Source organism: Salvelinus alpinus, chromosome 23, assembly GCF_045679555.1.
Source record: "Salvelinus alpinus chromosome 23, SLU_Salpinus.1, whole genome shotgun sequence".
NCBI lineage: Eukaryota > Metazoa > Chordata > Actinopteri > Salmoniformes > Salmonidae > Salvelinus > Salvelinus alpinus.
Window position 1 is genome coordinate 7,307,239 of NC_092108.1, and position 18,142 is coordinate 7,325,380.

Here is an 18,142-nt window from a genome sequence, read left to right on the forward strand (position 1 = left end):
ATCAATGACCCAAGACGAGCTCAGTTAATCCCAACCATTGTGACAATGAGTTGTCATAATGCTGCATCAAATGTACATTATCCTAGGGGCATTGGCAGACACAATGTAAGTAAATTAAATTGTGTCCCCCTAATTGTCCTGAATACCTCTGTTGATCCTACAGTTACTGTATGCAGTAATCATGAGCCTATGAACAAGAGTTATACTGTTAGCACTGAGGCTGTGTGCCCTAGTAGGAAGACCACTGTTAGCACTGAGGCGGTGTGTCCTAGTAGGAAGACCACTGTTAGCACTGAGACGGTGGGCCCTAGTAGGAAGATCACTGTTAGCACTGAGACGGTGTGCCCTTATAGGAAGACCACTGTGTGCAGCTCACCCTACACCATCAGCTCAAACATAAATAACATAAATAGGTCTACTTCTGATAAGCTTCCCAGTAAAGCATTAAAAACAATCAAGCAACCCAGAAAAGTGCTAAAAATAGCCTATATTAACATATGCAGCCTGAGAAACAAGGTCCATAAAGTCAATAACTCTGAAACTCACTAAGATTATACAGTGGCTTGCGAAAGTATTCACCCACCTGGCATTTTTCCAATTTTGTTGCCTTACAACCTGTAATAAAAATGTATTTTTGGAGGGTTTGCATCATTTGATTTACACAGCATGCTAACCACTTTGAAGATGCAAAATCATTTTCTTTGTGAAACAAACAAGAAATAAGACAAAAAAAATGAAAACTTGAGCGTGCATAACTATTCACCCCCCCCCAAAGTCAATACTTTGTAGAGCCACCTTTTGCAGCAATTACAGCTGCAAGTCTCTTGGGGTATGTCTCTATAAGCTTGGCACATCTAGCCACTGGGATTTTTGCCCATTCTTCAAGGCAAAACTGCTCCAGCTCCTTCAAGTTGGATGGGTTCCGCTGGTGTACCGCAATCTTTAATTCATACCACAGATTCTCAATTGGATTGAGGTCTGGGCTTTGACTAGGCCATTCCAAGACATTTAAATGTTTCCCCTTAAACCACTCGAGTGTTGCTTTAGCAGTATGCTTCGGGTCATTGTCCTGCTGGAAGGTGAACCTCCATCCCAGTCTCAAATCTCTGGAAGATTGAAACAGGTTTCTCTCAAGAATTTCCCTGTATTTAGCGCCGTCCATCATTCCTTCAATTCTGACCAGTTTCCCAGTCCCTGCCGATGAAAAACATCCCCACAGCATGATGCTGCCACCACCATGCTTCACTGTGGGGATGGTGTTCTCGGGGTGATGAGAGGTGTTGGGTTTGCGCCAGACATACCGTTTTGCTTGATGGCCAAAAAGCTCAATTCTAGTCTCATTTGACCAGAATACCTTCTTCCACATGTTTGGGGAGTCTCCCACATGCCTTTTGGCAAATACCAAACGTGTTTGCTTATTTTTTTCTCTAAGCAATGGCTTTTTTCTGGCCACTCTTCCATAAAGCCCAGCTCTGTGGAGTGTACGGCTTAAAGTGGTCCTTCAGCTCCTTCAGGGTTCTCTTTGGTCTCTTTGTTGCCTCTCTGATTAATGCCCTCCTTGCCTGGTCCATGAGTTTTGGTGGGCGGCCCTCTCTTGGTAGGTTTGTTGTGGTGCCATATTCTTTCCATTTTTTAATAATGGATTTAATGGTGCTCCGTGGGATGTTTAAAGTTTCGGATATTTTTTTATAACCCAACCCTGATCTGTACTTGTCCACAACTTTGTCCCTGACCTGTTTGGAGAGCTCCTTGGTTTTCATGGTGCCGCTTACTTGGTGGTACCCCTTGCTTAGTGGTGTTATAGAGTCTGGGGCCTTTCAGAACAGGTGTATATATACTGAGATCATGTGACAGATCATGTGACACTTAGATTGCACACAGGTGGACTTTATTTAACTAATTATGTGACTTCTGAAGGTAATTGGTTGCACCAGATCTTATTTAAGGGGCTTCATAACAAAGGGGGTGAATACATATGCACGCACCACTTTTACATTTTTAAGTAATTTTTTTCAATTCACTTCACGACTTTGGACTATTTTATGTATGGCCATTACATGCAATCCAAATAAAAATCCATTTAAATTACAGGTTGTAATGCAACAAAATAGGAAGAACGCCAAGGGGGATGAATACTTTTGCAAGGCACTGTACCTTTGATGATACAGTGGCAGCAATACATGGTTATAACATCTACCGAAAAGACAGAAATGCCAACGAGGGTGGTGTTGCAGTCGATATTCAGAACCACATTCCCGTAAAGCTTAGAGACGATATTACGTTAAATACTGTTGAAGTAATACGGCTACAGATTCATCTGCCTCAACTTAAGCCCGTTGTTGTGGGAACCTGCTATAGACCACCAAGTGTTAACAGTCAGTATCTGGATAATATGTATATTTTCTCTGTGATATAAATATTGACTGGCTCTCATCAAGCTGCCCACTCAAGAAAAAACTTCAAACTGTAACCAGTGCCTGCAACCTGGTTCAGGTTGTCAGTCAACCTACCAGGGTAGTTACAAACAGCACAGGAATGAAATCATGAACATGTATTGATCACATCTTTACTAATGCTGCAGAAATGTGCTTTAAAGCAGTATCCAAATCCATAGGATGTAGTGATCACAATATAATAGCCATATCTAGGAAAACCAAAGTTCCAACGGCTGGGCCTAATATAGTGTATAAGAGGTCATACAACAAGTTTTGTAGTGATTCATATGTTGATGATGTAAAGAATATTTGCTGGTCTGTGGTGTGTAATGAGGATCAACCAGACGCTGCACTTGACACATTTATGAAATTGCTTATTCCAGTTACTAATAAGCATGCACCCATTAAGAAAATGACTGTAAAAAGTGTTAAATCCCATTGGATTGATGAGTAATTGAAAAACTGTATGGTTGGGAGGGATGAGGCAAAAGATATGGTAAATAAGTCTGGCAGTCCAATTGATTGGCAAACATACTGCAAATTAAGAAATCATTTTACTAAACTGAATAAAAATAAACTATACTATGAAACAAAAATATATTATATAAAGAATGACAGTAAAAAGCTGTGGAGCTCCTTCAATTACATTTAGGGAAAAAAAGCCAACTCAGCTCCATCATTCATTGAATCAGATGGCTCATTCTTCACAAAACCCACTGATATTGCCAACTACTTTAATTACTTTTTCATTGGCAAGATAAGCAAACTTAGGCATGTCATACCAGCAACAAACGCTGACACTACACATCCAAGTATATTTTACCAAATTATGAAAAACAAGCATTGTCATTTTGAATTCCGTAAAGTCAGTGTAGAAGAGGTGAACAAATGATTGTTGTCTATCAACAATGACAAGCCACCAGGATCTGACCATCTGGATGGAAAATTACTGAGGATAATAGCAGACGATTTCGCCACTCCTATTTGCCACATCTTAAATTTAAGCCTACTAGAAAGTGTGTGCCCTCAGGCCTGGAGGGAAGCTAAAGTCATTCCTCTAGTAAAGCCCCCTTTACTGGCTCAAATAGCCGCCCAATCAGCCTGTTACCAACCCTTAGTAAACTTCTGGAAAAAATGCTGTTTGACCAGATACAATGCTATTTCATAGTAAACAAATTGACAACAGACTTTCAGCACGCTTATAGAGAAGAACACTCAACAAGCATGGCACTTACACAAATGACTGATGATTGGCTGAGAGAAATTGATGATAAAAGTATTGTGGGGGCTGTCTTGTTGCTTCAGTGCAGATTTTGACATTATGGATCATAGTCTGCTGCTGGAAACACTTATGTGTTATGGCTTTACACCCCCTGCTATAATGTGGATAAAGAGTTACCTGTCTAACAAAACACAGAGGGTGTTCTTTAATGGAAGCCTCTCCAACATAATCCAGGTAGAATCAGGAATTCCCCAGGGCAGCTGTTTTGGCCTCTTACTTTTTTCAATCTTTACTAACGACATGAGTCGAGTACAGCCAGTGTGTCTATGTATGCGGATGACTCAACACTATACACATCAGCTACTACAGCAACTGAAATGACTGCAACACTTAACAAAGAGCTGCAGTTAATTTCAGAGTGGGTAGCAAGGAATAAGTTATTCCTAAATACTTAAAGCATTGAATTTGGGACAAATCATTCACTAAACCCTAAACCTCAACTACATCTCGTAATGAATAATGTGGAAATTTAGCAAGTCGAGGATTGTAAAACTGCCATGGTCAAAACATATTGATACAACAGTAGCTAAGATGTGGAGAAGTCTGTCCATAATAAAGCACTGCTCTGCCTTCTTAACAACACTATCAACAAGGCAGGTCCTACAGGCTCTAGTTTTGTTGCACCTGGACTACTGTTCAGTCGTGTGGTCAGGTGCCACAAAGAGGGATTTAGAAACATTGCGGTTGGCTCAGAACAAGGCAGCATGGCTGGCCCTTAAATGTACACGGAGAGCTAACATTGATAACATGCATGTCAATCTGTCATGGCTCAAAGTGGAAGAGAGATTGACTTCATCACTACTTGTTTTTGTAAGAGGTGTTGACAAGCTGAATGTACCGAGCTGCTTAAAATACTGGCACACAGCTCAGACACCTACGCATACCCCACAAGACATGCCCTCAAAGGTCTCTTCACAGTCCCCAAGTCCAGAACAGACTATGGGAGGCACAAAGTACTACATAGAGCCATGGCTACATGGAACTCTATTCCACATCAGGTAACTGATGCAAGCAGTAGAATCAGATTTTTAAAAACAGGTAAAACAAATACACCTTATGGAACAGCGGGGACTGTGAAGAGACACACACAAAGGTACAAACACATGCATACGCGTCCATTGTAATATTGTTGTATGGTGGTATTAAACATTCTGTATTGTAGATATGTTGTGGTGTAACGTTGTTAACGTCATATGATGCACTGTTTTAACTTTTGTTTTATGTGTAATGTACGTGATTTAATAAGTTTGGACCCCAGGAAGAGTATCTGCTGCTTTGGCAGCCGCTAATGGGGATCCCTAAAAAATACAAATACAAAACTCATCCCACAATCTTGAAGGAGTTCCCACATATGCTGAGCACTTGTTGGCAGCATTTGCTTCACTCTGCGGTCCAATTCATCTCAAACCATCACAATAGGTTTGAGGACGGGTGATTTTGGAGGCCAGCTCATCTGATGCAGAACTCCATCACTCTCCTTCTTGGTCAAATAGCCCTTATACAGCCTGGAGGTGTGTTGGGTCATTGTCCCGTTGAAAAACAAATGATAGTCCCACTAAGCTCAAACTAGATGGGATGGCGTTTCCCTGCAGAATGCTGTGGTAGCCATGCTGGTTAAGTATGCCTTGAATTCTAAATAAATCACTGACCGTGTCACCAGCAAAGCACTCCAACACCATCACACCTCCTCCTCAATGCGTCACGGTGTGAACCACACATGCGGAGATCATCCGTTCACCTACTCTGCGTTTCACAAAGACATAGTGGAAATCTCAAATTTGGACTCATCAGACCAAAGGACAGATTTCCACCTGTCTAATGTCTATTGCTCTTGTTCTTGGACTAATCAAGTCTCTTCTTCTTATTGGTGTCCTTTAGTAGTGGTTTCTTTGCAGCAAATCGACCATGAAGTTTTGATTCATGTAGTCTCCTCTGAACAGTTGATGTTGAGATGTGTCTGTTACTTGAGCTCTGTGAAGAATTTATTTGGCCTGCAATTTCTGAGGCTGGTAACTCTAACTTATCCTCTGCAGCAGAGGTAACTCTGGGTCATCTTTTCCTGTGAAGGTCCTCATGAGAGACAGTTTCATCATAGTGCTTGATGGTTTTTGCGAATGCAGTTTTAAAGTTCTTGAAATTTTCCGTATTGACTGACCTTCATGTCTTAAAGTAATGATGGACTGTCGTTTCTCTTTGCTTATTTGAACTGTTCTTGCCATAATATGGACTTTGGTCTTTTACCAAATAGGGCTATCTTCTGTATACCACCTTGTCACAACACAACTGACTGACTCAAACACATTAAAAATGTACTTTTAACAAGGCACACCTGTTAAATGAAATGCATTCCAGGTGACTACCTCATGAAGCTGGTTGAGAGAAAGCCAAGAGTGTGCAAAGCTTTCATCAAGGCAAAGGGTGGCTACTTTGAAGAATCTCAAATATAAAATATATTTTGATTCGTTTAACACTTTTTTGGTTACTACATGATGCCATATGTGTTATTCCATAGTTTTGATGTCTTCACTATTATTCTATAATGTAGAAAACAGTAGAAAATAAAGAAAAAACCTTGAATGAGTAGGTGTGTCCAAACTTTTGACTGGGACTGTATATATGGTGTGTAAAGCCAGTATGGACAGTATATGAATCGAAAAGGTATGTACAGCAGTAGGACTAGTTATACAGGATGAGCCTCGACTAGAATACACTATATATATATTTGATGCACCTGTACATGTACTGTCTACTGTTTATCCTGAACATGCAGGCTTTATATCAGGGTTCTCCAACTGGCGGTCCGTGGGACGAATTTGGCCAACGTGTGGTTTTATTTGAACCCCAAGTTTAAAAAATCGAATGTATATTTTATTTTATTTTATTGTTGGACATAAAAGACTGGAAAAACACCAAAGAAATCAGCTCCAAGTGATTTTTATTTAAGAAATATTTTCTCAAGTATTCCCACAATGAATAGAGAGACAAAAAATGTTATGCAAATGTTAGCAACGTTTGGAATGATTATGTTTTAGTCAAACATTATATCTGGTTGGGCTTCTTGCGGTAAATTTGCAGTCTACCAATTATTTGTAATTATGTTCAGGCCCCCTAGACCATCCGCTCAAGAGAAAATCGACCCGCAGCTGGCTCGAGGGCGGCAGGCTGCCCAGCGCTGCGCACTCCTGGCACCATCATAACGCACACCTGCTTCCCTCGTCACGCGCATCAGCGAATATTTGGACTCACCTGGACTCAATCACCTGTTTTATTACAGGTGATCCCTATATTTGTCAGTTCCCCAGCTCTGTTCCCCGCCGCTGAATTAATTGTCGCATGTCTTTATGTTACCCGGTGCTGACGCTATGCCTGTCCTGTTCTATGTCCGTTCCATATTAAATGTTGACTCCCCGTACCTGCTTCTCCAGCGTCGGTTCTTACAGAATGCAGCAGCCATCAAATGAAGCATCGGGGAGTGCTGGCTTTTCGGTTGGTGGTGACGTCGGGTCCTGGGGCTGCCGCCGATGGAACCGGGGGTGCCTTAGCTGTATCGTCGGGCTTCCATGCCTTGCCGGCTCGAGATGTTTCCTTGCCCTGGTTGGCTCGGCAGGCGCCCATCCCACGTCAGGCCTCAGCCGGATCGTCAGGTTTTTACGCCTCAACCGGATCGTCAGGCTCCCACACCCCAGCCGGTTCGTCCGGCTCCTGCGCCCCATGCTCCCGCTCGAGGGCGCCAGGCTGCCCAGCGCTGCGCACTCCTGCCACGATCATTATGCACACCTGCTTCCCTCGCCACGCGCATCAGCGAATTTTTGGACTCCATCACCTGTTTTATTACCTCCACTGTATTTCAGTTCCCCAGATCTGTTCCCCGCTGCTGCATTAATTGTCGTTTGTCCTTATGTTACCCGGTGCTGACGCTGCGCCTGTTCTGTTCTATGTCCGTTCCAAATTAAATGTTGACTCCCGGTATATGCCTCTCATCTCCAGCGTCGGTTCTTACATATTTACTGTAATACAAAAGTAATATTCAATAGTTTGTTTGACAACTCAACCAAATATCAACATTTGAAGGAGTTTTATAATCTGCTTGGATAGTTCCAGTTCCATCTGTGCCTGTGACGTAGTCTGGCTTTAATTCCAGTTCGTCTACAAATTAATCCTCGATATATTGGATTGACGTCTCCATCTCAACCAAAAATCTAAATGAAAGATCATGACGAATTCAACTCGAACTTTTAATGAAGTTCGATTTGATTTAGTCCTATTCAACTTTGATTTTTGGTTGAGATGGAGACGTGAATCCAACATATCAAGGATTAATTTGTAGACAAAGTACTATTTGAGAAGGTATTTGGTGTCTAGTAGTAACTAACCCAGTTGAATGAAGATCTCACTGTTCGTATCTACCATAGGCTACTAGACACCAAATACCCAGATAACTGTATAATACCCAGATAACTGTATAATAACCAGATAACTGTAAAATAACCAGATAACTGTATAATAACGGTATAATAACCAGATAAATGTATAATAACCAGATAACTGTATAATAACCAGATATCTGTATACCAGACAGGCCTAGGCTACTCAAGCCTTTACCTCTGGCAACCTGGGGAGCCACAATACCCACTCTTATTCTGGTTCAGATTATGTTCCATGTTTAGGCTCCTGAGTGGCGCAGCGGTCTAAGGCACTGCATCTCAGTGTGAGAGGTGTCACTACAGTCCCTGGTTCAAATTCAGGCTGTATGATATCTGGCTGTGATTGGGAGTCCCATAGGGTGGAGCACAATTGGCCCAGCGTCGTCCGGGTTTGTCCCTGGGTAGGCTGTCGTTGTAAATAAGAATTTGTTCTTAATTGACTTATATATAAAATATATAGGCTATCCATATATAACCATGAAGTATTGTTTTCAGGGTGTGTCCTGGTATATACAGTAGACTCATATTTACAGTGTGGCTCTGGGCTTACCCTATGCACTATCAGAAGACCAAGCCTGCTGTGAACAAACCATCATCCTTCCCATCCTCCCCTCCCCATCATTCAATACCACTTGGGAAAGGGGGACATTTAACCCAACCCCTCTGAATCAGAGAGGTGCGGAGGACTGCTTTAATCGACATCCACGGCACCCGGGGAACTGCCTTCCTCAGGGTCAGAACAACAGCTTTTACCTTGTCAGCTCGGGGATTCGTTCCAACAACCTTTTGGTTATTGGCCCAACGCTCTAACCACTTCATCATAAGCTTGAGGCACAGGGCAGGCAGGGTAAACTGGTCAGGACAAACTGTTAAAATATAATATAACAAAATATAATAAACTATAAAAGGTTGTTACGCAGAGAGATGTAGCCTAGAGGTGTTTCTCAAGTTTCAAGTTTTAATGTCACATGCACAAGTACGGTAAAATGCCTTTCTTGCAAACACAAAACCCAACAATGCAATAATCAATAACAATGTATACATGACAAAGTAAGTAAGTAAGTAAGCATATTACAGACAGGAAATATTTAGAAGTCAGTGGTATAGGGTGTCGTTAACATCTGTGATCACTAGATGAAGACAAAGCCTTATATATAAAAATAAAAAAGATATTCTACTGTGTGAAGTAGTATTGTCCTCGCAATGGAATTGTATTAATAAAATGTCAATGAATGTTTATTCTAATCATTTTAGAGGGTAAAAGTTGAGCTGTTGGGGGGCTCAGGGAGACCAAAATGATGGTAACCTATAGGAGGAGGAGATGCAGAATTGAGATCTATAAATGCACAATACAAAGGTCATAAATCCATAAAAACCTGGAGCAATCAATAGGCTGTTAATAATAATAATATAGCGTGCTTGTCTACGGAGAGCGGAAGAGACCATGAGGATTTTGGCACGTTATGATGATCAATTCTTTCATTCTTTATTGATGAATAACACGCACACACACAAATGTGGTCATGGAATCTAACTTTATTGATGCATTCATTAAACAGTATTTGCCATGAATCAGTGATAAGGAAAGTATTTGTAAATAAACATTAAAACAGGCTGCTCTTAACATATAATATATATTGTAATGAAACGGGCAGGTCTCGAACCCTCGACCTTCTAGCCTGAGGTCCGGCGCGCTATCGATTGTGCCGCAAAAGCATGCTCGTGCGGCAGAGTCGATTTCCGCGCTTAATAAACCCAGGGTCGTTACACTATATATACTGTATACACAACCAAAGTGTACTATGCAACTGGTAGGCCTAACCGCTCCTCAGCTGGAATCTAACCCACATTCAGCCCCCTCACTGAACCTCCACCCACACGAAGACAGAGTAGGCTGCACAGCTCTGAAGGCATTCATATGATCGGTAACATGAGAGCGATGCCAGAAGGAATTCAACACTTCGGCCACCAGATGGAGCCTATGTAATTTCTGCTGGATTTGTCCAATGGTGCTGATTGGGTCCATGCTGATCGTGGACCCATCTGTCCATCTCAAGGTTCCATATGCAAATGCTGGAAGAAGAAAAAAAAAGCGTTCACAAGCGGTTTTACAGGTGGAGTATAGTTATCGAGATAAAATATTGATCTGTGTCATTATAGACATCCACATGTTTTGACCCTAATTCATGCATTGACTGGAATCTAACCCAAATCTAACATGTTCAGATTTAAATTGTGCAGAAGCTATGATGTATTGGCCATCAATCGTAGACTGTCAATCAATTTTTGTTAGCAACATTTCAGAAGTCAGTGACTCAAATATCATTGACCCAAAGTGGTACGTTGATAAAGCCATAGCTACGGAGGTATTATTTTCGATCCATGGGAGGGGTGTTCCTAGAAACCGCCCCCTCCCACTTGAGCGCTGCTCGCTTCTGATCCATTTCGTGAATATCAAATACACACGACGCCTCCATGTTGGAAAGAGTATAGAGGGGGATACAATTATTTTGAAAATGAGAGTTCAAGTAACGGGATTATCGGAACTGTCCCATTTTCGTATTGAAACTTGACCGAGGCGAGCTTTTTCGTCGTTTCATCATTGTTTCAGTCAACGTCAATTTTTATGTTGAATTGAACACTGATCAGTTCAAGGCTAGCTCTAGTTGCTAGCCAGACGTTAGCAACGTTTTCTTATTTTTAGTTCAACGTTGGGAGTTTGTTTTGCCCATGCTGTTCTTGAATGTTGCTTGCTAAATTGGATATTCCCAGCGATTGACAAGTGGTGGTATTTTGCCTTTAAACCACTAGCTAGTTACATGTAGCCCCTCCTGTGTCCCGTCTCAGTCCATTTGGCCATCGTTACACTAGCTAGCTAGTTTAGGGCCCGGCTGCCATTTCAACACAGCTAGCAAGGCAGCTACGGTAGCTAACGTCTAGGCTAACGTTAACCATTGTGGACTAGGACTAGCTGGACATCTTGTTTGTAGAAAACAAGCAAGTAAATAAACATTCAAACGAACCAAAAAGGAATAACCATCCGTCGCAATGGACCACACGTCTATAATAACCCAGGTTTCCAACCCAAAGGAGGAGGAGATTATCTCGTTTAATCAGGAAAAAGGTAAGAAAAAACCCACATGAATTTACGGTAGCTAGTTGACTAGCACCACCAGTGGTTGTTGGGAAAGCGCTCTGGCTGTCAGAAACTGTTGCAATATTATCGCTATGCTACAAATGGAATTACATGATGTTGGATTGGAGAAGACTAACCCTTTTATAGACGCTAACTACCTTAAAACAAACTCCCTTTTGATAAAAAAAAATGTAAATACTATTTTTTCCATGTATAAATACGTTATTCAATGTGTTTCTATGGGCTAATAGCAGAAAGGTCAAATTCTATGTTTCATGTTTTTATAAAGGGATCCTAACGTTTTTAAATCAAATAGCTTAATGATCCCGTAGGACCGTTTTAGTAGCGCCCCCCCCCCCCCCCCCCCCCCCATACGGATTAAAGTGTCTGACCTATATCGGAACGATATAAGAAAGATCATACAAAAAAAATGTGGACCCACAGTTAACAAAACAAATAAGAACTAAACTACTTCCATATACAGTGCCTTTCAGTAAGTATTCACACCCCCTTGACTTTTCCCAAAATCTTGTTGGTACAAAGTGGGATTAAAATGTATTTTAATTGTCATTCTTTGTCAACGATCTACAGAAAATACTCTAATGTCAAAGTGGGAGAAAAATGCTAATATTTTTATTCATAAAAAAAACCACTAATATATCTTGATTAGATAAGTACTCAACCCACAAGTACTCAACCCACTGATTCTAACTTGTCCAATACAAGTTAGAATCACCTTTTGCAGCGATTACAGCTGTGAGTCTGTTAAATCTAACAGCTTTCCACACCTGGATTGTGCAACATTTGCCAATTGTATTTTTTTTTTTAAATCCTTCAAGCTCTGTCAAATTGGTTGTTGATCATTGCTAGACAACCATTTTCAGGTCTTGCCAAAGATTTTAAAGCAGATTAAGTCAAAACTCACTCGGTCACTCAGGAACATTCACTGGCTTCTTGGTAAGCAACTCCAGTGTAGATTTGGCCTTGTGTTTTAGGTTATTGTCCTGCTGAAAGGTGAATTCATCTCCCAGTGTCTGGTGGAAAGCAAACTGAACCAGGTTTTTTTCTAGGATTTTGCTTAGCTCCATTTGTTTTGTTTTTTTATCCTGAAAAGCTCCCCAGTCCTTAATGATACAAGTATACCCATAACAGATACAAGTATACCCATAACAAGATGCAGCCATCACTATGCTTGAAAATATGGAAAGTGGTACTCAGTAATGTATTGGATTTACCCAAAACATAACACTTTCTATTCAGGACAAAATGCTAATTGCTTTGCCACATTTTTAGTAGTATTACTTTAGCCCATAGGGCGGCGCACAATTGGCACAGCGTCGTCCGGGGTAGGCCGTCATTGTAAATAAGAATTTGTTCTTAACTGACTTGCCTAGTTAAATAAAATAAAAAAAATAGTGCCTTGTTGCAAACAGGATGCATGTTTTGGAATATTTTTTGTTCTGTACAGGCTTCCTTTTCACTCTTGTCATCCTCAGGTTTCTCCTAACACAGCCAACTGTTTTATGGTCATAATTGGCCTCATGGTGAAATCCCTAAGCGGTTTGCTTCCTCTCTGGCAACTGAGTTAGGAAGGACACCTGTGTCTTTGTAGTGACTGGGTGTATTAATACACCATCCAAAGTGTAATTAATAACTTCACCATGCTCAAAGGGATATTCAATGTCTGCTTTTTCTTTTTTTTTACCAATAGATGCCATTCTTTGCGAGGCATTGGAAAACCTCTCTGGTCTTTGTGGTTGAATCTGTTGGAAATTGACGTTATTGACGTTTCTCAACATGTAAAACACAGCGTTGGAATTGTAGTTCACAATTTTGGTTGAAGAGAACGGATGAAAACCTGACAGAGAAGAAGGGATTTTGAGAGCTAGGAGATGACTTGCTAGCTAACGTTGCCCACTTATTTGAGCTATCTAGCTAATTAAACAGCTAGTCATAGTTATAGGTGGACTTGGAGGTAATGCAGTACTCTAACTAGTTAGCAATCTGTTCTCTAGAGTTTGCAGTGAGCCCCACTCCATTTTCACACACACACGCGCGTGCGCACACACACTAAAAGCATTGTTTTTGATTTAAAAAAATTCTTAACCTCAACTGTAGTTGTACATAAGGTGTGGGACCGTTGAGAAAGGTCAACTCCTAATTATAACACTGAGTGGTCACTTATCATGGGCAGGTCCTATTGACAAAGTTGTTGTGAAGATGGGGGAGGCGTATGTCTGTTTATAAAAAAAATATATATATGTTTTTGTGTTTTTGATACAAATCAACTGTACTAGTTGTTCCGGCTCTGGTCTTGTCCCATCCTGATTACTGTCCGGTAATATGGTCTAGGGCAGCAAAGAAATACCTAGCAAGCTACAGCTGGCTTAAGGACAAGGCGTACTGCTCTGTTTTAACTGCCCATACAGAATTAACATCAACAACATACATGCCAGTCTTTCCTGGTTGAGGGTTGACCAGATATGAACTGCTTCTCTTCTAGTTTTTATGATAAATATAACTGTGATGAAAATTGTCTGCATAATCAAATAACATTCAGCTGAGACATACACATATTACCCCCCCCACCCCCCAAGACATGCCACCAGGGGTCTTTTCACAGTCACCATGTCCAAAACGGATTCACGACAAGGCACAGTATTATACAGAGCCATGACTGCATTCCATCTCCAATTACTCAGCAAACGGCAAAAATACCTTTTAAAAAAAAAACAAAAAAAACAGGTTAATAATGCAACCGCTGTGTCAGATTTCAAAAAGCTTTACGGCAAAACACAATATTCAATAATCTGAAAACAGCGTTCAGCCACAAAAGCAAGCCATACAGTTACCCGCCAAATTGTGCAGTCAACAAAACTCATAAAAAGCATTATAAATCTTCACTTACCTTTGCTGATCTTCGTCGGAATGCACTCCCAGGACTCCCACAAGAAATGTTTGTTTTGTTCGGTAATGTCCATCATTTCTGTCCAAATAGTTACTTTTATTAGCGCGTTTGGTAAACAAATCCAAAGTCACGAAGCGCGTTCCCTAAAAGCTGACGACTTGTCCAAAAGTTCCGTAACAGTCAGTAGAAACATGTGAAACGATTTATTGAATCAATCTTTAGAATGTTTTTAACATAAATCTTGAATAACGTTCCAACCGGAGAATTACATTGACTTCAGATGAGAGATGGAACAGAGCTCCCTCTCATGTGAACGCGCATGGTTAGAGCATGGTCAGGTCATGGCAGACCTGACTAATTCCCCTCTCATTCGGCCCCCCTTCACTGTAGAGGCATCAGACAAAGTTCTACAGACTGTTAACATCTAGTGGAAGCCGTAGGAAGTGCAAACTCATCCACATCTCGCTGTGATTTCAATAGGATCTTGGTTGAAAATCTACCAGCCTCATAATTCCCACTTCCTGTTTGGATTTTTTCTCCGGTTTTTGCGTGCCATATGAGTTCTGTTATACTCACAGACATCATTCAAACAGTTTTAGAAACTTCAGAGTGTTTTCTATCCAATACGAATAATAATATGCATATATTAGCAACCGGGACTGAGGAGCAGGCAGTTTAATATGGGCACCTCTGTGCACCTTTCATCCAAGCTACTCAATACTGCCCCTTCAGCCATAAGAAGTTAAACAACATCTCATTTAACGGTGGGGACTGTGAGGGGACAGACACACTCCAACACGTACTATTTTTTGTTGTTGTAGTATAGTTTGTATATTGTTGTATTTTACATTTGTGTGACTGTCCTTGTCTATCAGTGTTTTACTTGTCATGTTTTTGTTGTTGTTGTGGACCCCAGCAAGAGTAGCTGCTGCAAAAGCTAATGGGGATTCAAATAAACAAACAAACAGTTTTAACTGATATGCCTGTCACGTTTTTCCTGGAGTTGTGTGCCATTGCAGCATGATTCTTGGCCCGGTCCTGACACATTCAAGTAACATGCTGTACTCATAACAAGCAATTTCCTCCACTGTTTACCACTACTGTTTACGTCGTGGGCAGAGTACTAATGTAACTCTGATACAGGTCACCTTAAAGGCTTGTTCATTTCAGAGAACCAGATGGAGCTTGCCAAAACATGAATGTCACAGTAGCTACACTATATATCAACCAAAGAGGTTTTGAAAGGGGCTAGGTGTCAATTAACAGGCATATAGAGGGGACCTTTTCCAAATCAGGGCATTTTGCAACTATTGAAACACTGACACACAAACACACACACACACTGATACAACCAGCTCTGCAATATCATAATACTCACATAAAGAGGTGTCTTGTTTCCATCAGAGTTTAATATATAGCTGACCTATATGGCTGCTCTTCAGCTGTTAAACTAAGTCACTCCATGTATAGCTGGACCTACAGTTGAAGTCGGACGTGTACATACACTTAGGTTGGAGTCATTAATACTCGTTTTTCAACCACTCCACAAATTTCTTGTTAACAAACTATAGTTTTGGCAAGTCGGTTAGGACATCTACGTTGTGCATGACACGAGTCATTTTTCCAACAATTGTTTACAGATTATTTAACTTACAATTCACTGTATCACAATTCCAGTGGGTCAGAAGTTTACATACACTAAGTTGACTGTGCCTTGAAACAGCTTGGAAAATTCCAGAAAATTGTCATGGCTTTAGAAGCTTCTGATAGGCTAATTGACATAATTTGCGTCAATTGGAGGTGTACCTGTGGATGTATTTCAAGCCAACCTTCAAACTCAGTGCCTCTTTGCTTGACATCATGGGAAAATCAAAAGAAATCAGCCAAGACCTCAGTAAAGATAATGGTAGACTTCCACAAGTCTGGTTCATCCTGGGGAGCAATTTCCAAACACCTGAAGGTACCACGTTCATCTGTACAAGCAATAGTACACAAGTATAAACACCATGGGACCACGCAGCCGTCATACCGCTCAGGGAGGAGACACGTTCTGTCTCCTAGAGATGAACGTACTTTGATGTGAAAAGTGCAAATCAATCCCAGAACAACAGCAAAGAACCTTGTGAAGATGCTGGAGAAAACAGGTACAAAAGTATCTATATCCACAGTAAAACAACTCCTATATCAACATAACCTGAAAGGCAGCTCAGCAAGGAAGAAACCACTGCTCCAAAACCGCCGTAAAAAAGCCAGACTACGGTTTGCAACTGCACATGAGGACAAAGATTGTGCTTTTTGGAGAAATGTCCTCTGAGCTGATGAAACAAAAATATAACTGTTTGGCCATAATAACCATTGTTATGTTTGGAGGAAAAAGGGGGATGCTTGCAAGGCGAAGAACACCATCCCAACCGTGAAGCACGGGGGTGGCAGCATCATGTTGTGGGGGTGCTTTGCTGCAGGAGGGACTGGTGCACTTCACAAAATAGATGGCATCATGAGGGATTAAAATGATGAGGATATATTGAAGCAACATCTCAAGACATCAGTCAGGAAGTTAAAGCTTGGTCGCAAATGGGTCTTCCAAATGGACAATGACCCCAAGCATACTTCCAAAGCTGTGGCAAAATGGCTTAAGGACAACAAAGTCAAGGTATTGGAGTGGCCATCACAAAGCCCTGACCTCAATCCTATAGAAAATTTGTGGGCAAAACTGAAAAAGCGTGTGCGAGCATGGAGGCCTACAAACCTGACTCAGTTACACCAGCTCTGTCAGGAGGAATGGGCCAAAATTCACCCAACTTATTGTGGGAAGCTTGTGGAAGGCTACCTGAAACGTTTGACCCAAGTTAAACAATATAAAGGCAATGCTACCAAATACTAATTGAGTGTATTTAAACTTCTGACCCACTGGGAATGTGATAAAATAAATAAAAGCTGAAATTAATCATTCTCTCTGCTATTATTCTGACATTTCACATTCTTAAAATAAAGTGGTGATCGTAACTGACCTAAGACAGGACATTTTTACTAGGATTAAATGTCAGGAATTGTGAAAAACTGAGTTTAAATGTATTTGGCTAAGGTGTATGAAAACTTACCGACTTCAACTGTATATGGTTGCTCTTTAGACTAAGTCACTCCATGTATATATGGCTGCTCTTCAGCTGTTTAGACCAGGTCACTCCATGACCCTGCTAAGGTCTGTCGTTCAAAATAAGCGAGGAAATGCCAATAATTTGAATTGCCAAACTGCACTGGATAGCATAAATAAATCATGTATGTGATTCAGGGTGTTCTGGTGTTCGGTGTCTGATAGGTATTAAATGTTATCTCCACACACTAACTTTGCAAGTTGTTAGGTCACTTCATGTCCCTCTTAAGGTCCATCTTTCTGAATAGCCTGAGGTAATGACAGAATATTTTATGGTAAGGGACAATTCCCACAGTAACAGTGACTTTTTTTTTTTAAACCTTAGTTTTTATAAACAATTTCCATACAATTTTACAAAAACACATTGACTTGAACAGTGCAGATGGAAAGTTTGGTAACAGACTGACAGCCTAAACAACACAAACTGCCATTCTGTTACCAAACTTTGCATCTGCACTGTAAAATTCTCTGTGGAAATTATTCAACATAGTCCTTGTGCATAGTGTTTGTATGGTGTTTTAACTTAGCAATTATTGTTTTTGGTTTGGCATCCATTTTGAAAGTAAAAAAAAATTGCTTGAGACTAAGCGTCACACAGTTATCGTGGAATTGCCCTAAGGCCAATGCTTCAGTGTGTGATTCGGCGTATTGTATCTCCGATGGCTGCTGAACGCATGGTGGTGGCACCCCCGCTGCTTGCCTGGTGTAGGCCTACGACTAAATATCCCTACACAGACCAATAAAGTACTCATGAATTCAACATCGAGCTTTAACCTACTTTGCAGATTTGCACCAAGTGGGAA

General features: G+C 40.9%; 2 protein-coding genes and 2 long non-coding RNA genes across 6 annotated transcripts in view; 2 read left to right on the forward strand and 2 right to left on the reverse strand.

Annotated features, from left to right (window-relative positions):
• Positions 1–7,264, reverse strand: part of hhatla (hedgehog acyltransferase like, a) — a 29,953-nt gene extending 22,689 nt beyond the window's left edge. The window contains exon 1 of the mRNA XM_071360780.1: positions 7,131–7,264. The gene's annotated coding sequence lies outside the window, so the exon portion shown is untranslated. The remainder of the gene's footprint in view (positions 1–7,130) is intronic.
• LOC139550133 (uncharacterized) lies at positions 6,802–7,691 on the forward strand. The gene is made up of 2 exons (XR_011669980.1): positions 6,802–6,991; positions 7,143–7,691. It is a non-coding gene; the product is annotated as an uncharacterized lncRNA (long non-coding RNA).
• Positions 7,692–9,657: 1,966 nt separating this feature from the next.
• Positions 9,658–11,414, reverse strand: LOC139550135 (uncharacterized). Its single transcript, XR_011669981.1, has 2 exons — positions 11,165–11,414; positions 9,658–10,214 (listed from the first exon to the last, which is right to left on the reverse strand). It is a non-coding gene; the product is annotated as an uncharacterized lncRNA (long non-coding RNA).
• Positions 10,542–18,142, forward strand: part of LOC139550134 (CTD small phosphatase-like protein) — a 49,212-nt gene continuing 41,611 nt past the window's right edge. For 2 of the 3 annotated variants that reach the window (XM_071360782.1, XM_071360784.1), the window contains exon 1: positions 10,542–11,265. In XM_071360782.1, coding sequence (XP_071216883.1) covers positions 11,190–11,265 — 76 coding nt within the window. In that variant the 5' untranslated portion in view covers positions 10,542–11,189. The remainder of the gene's footprint in view (positions 11,266–18,142) is intronic. The other variant, XM_071360783.1, reaches the window with a different exon arrangement.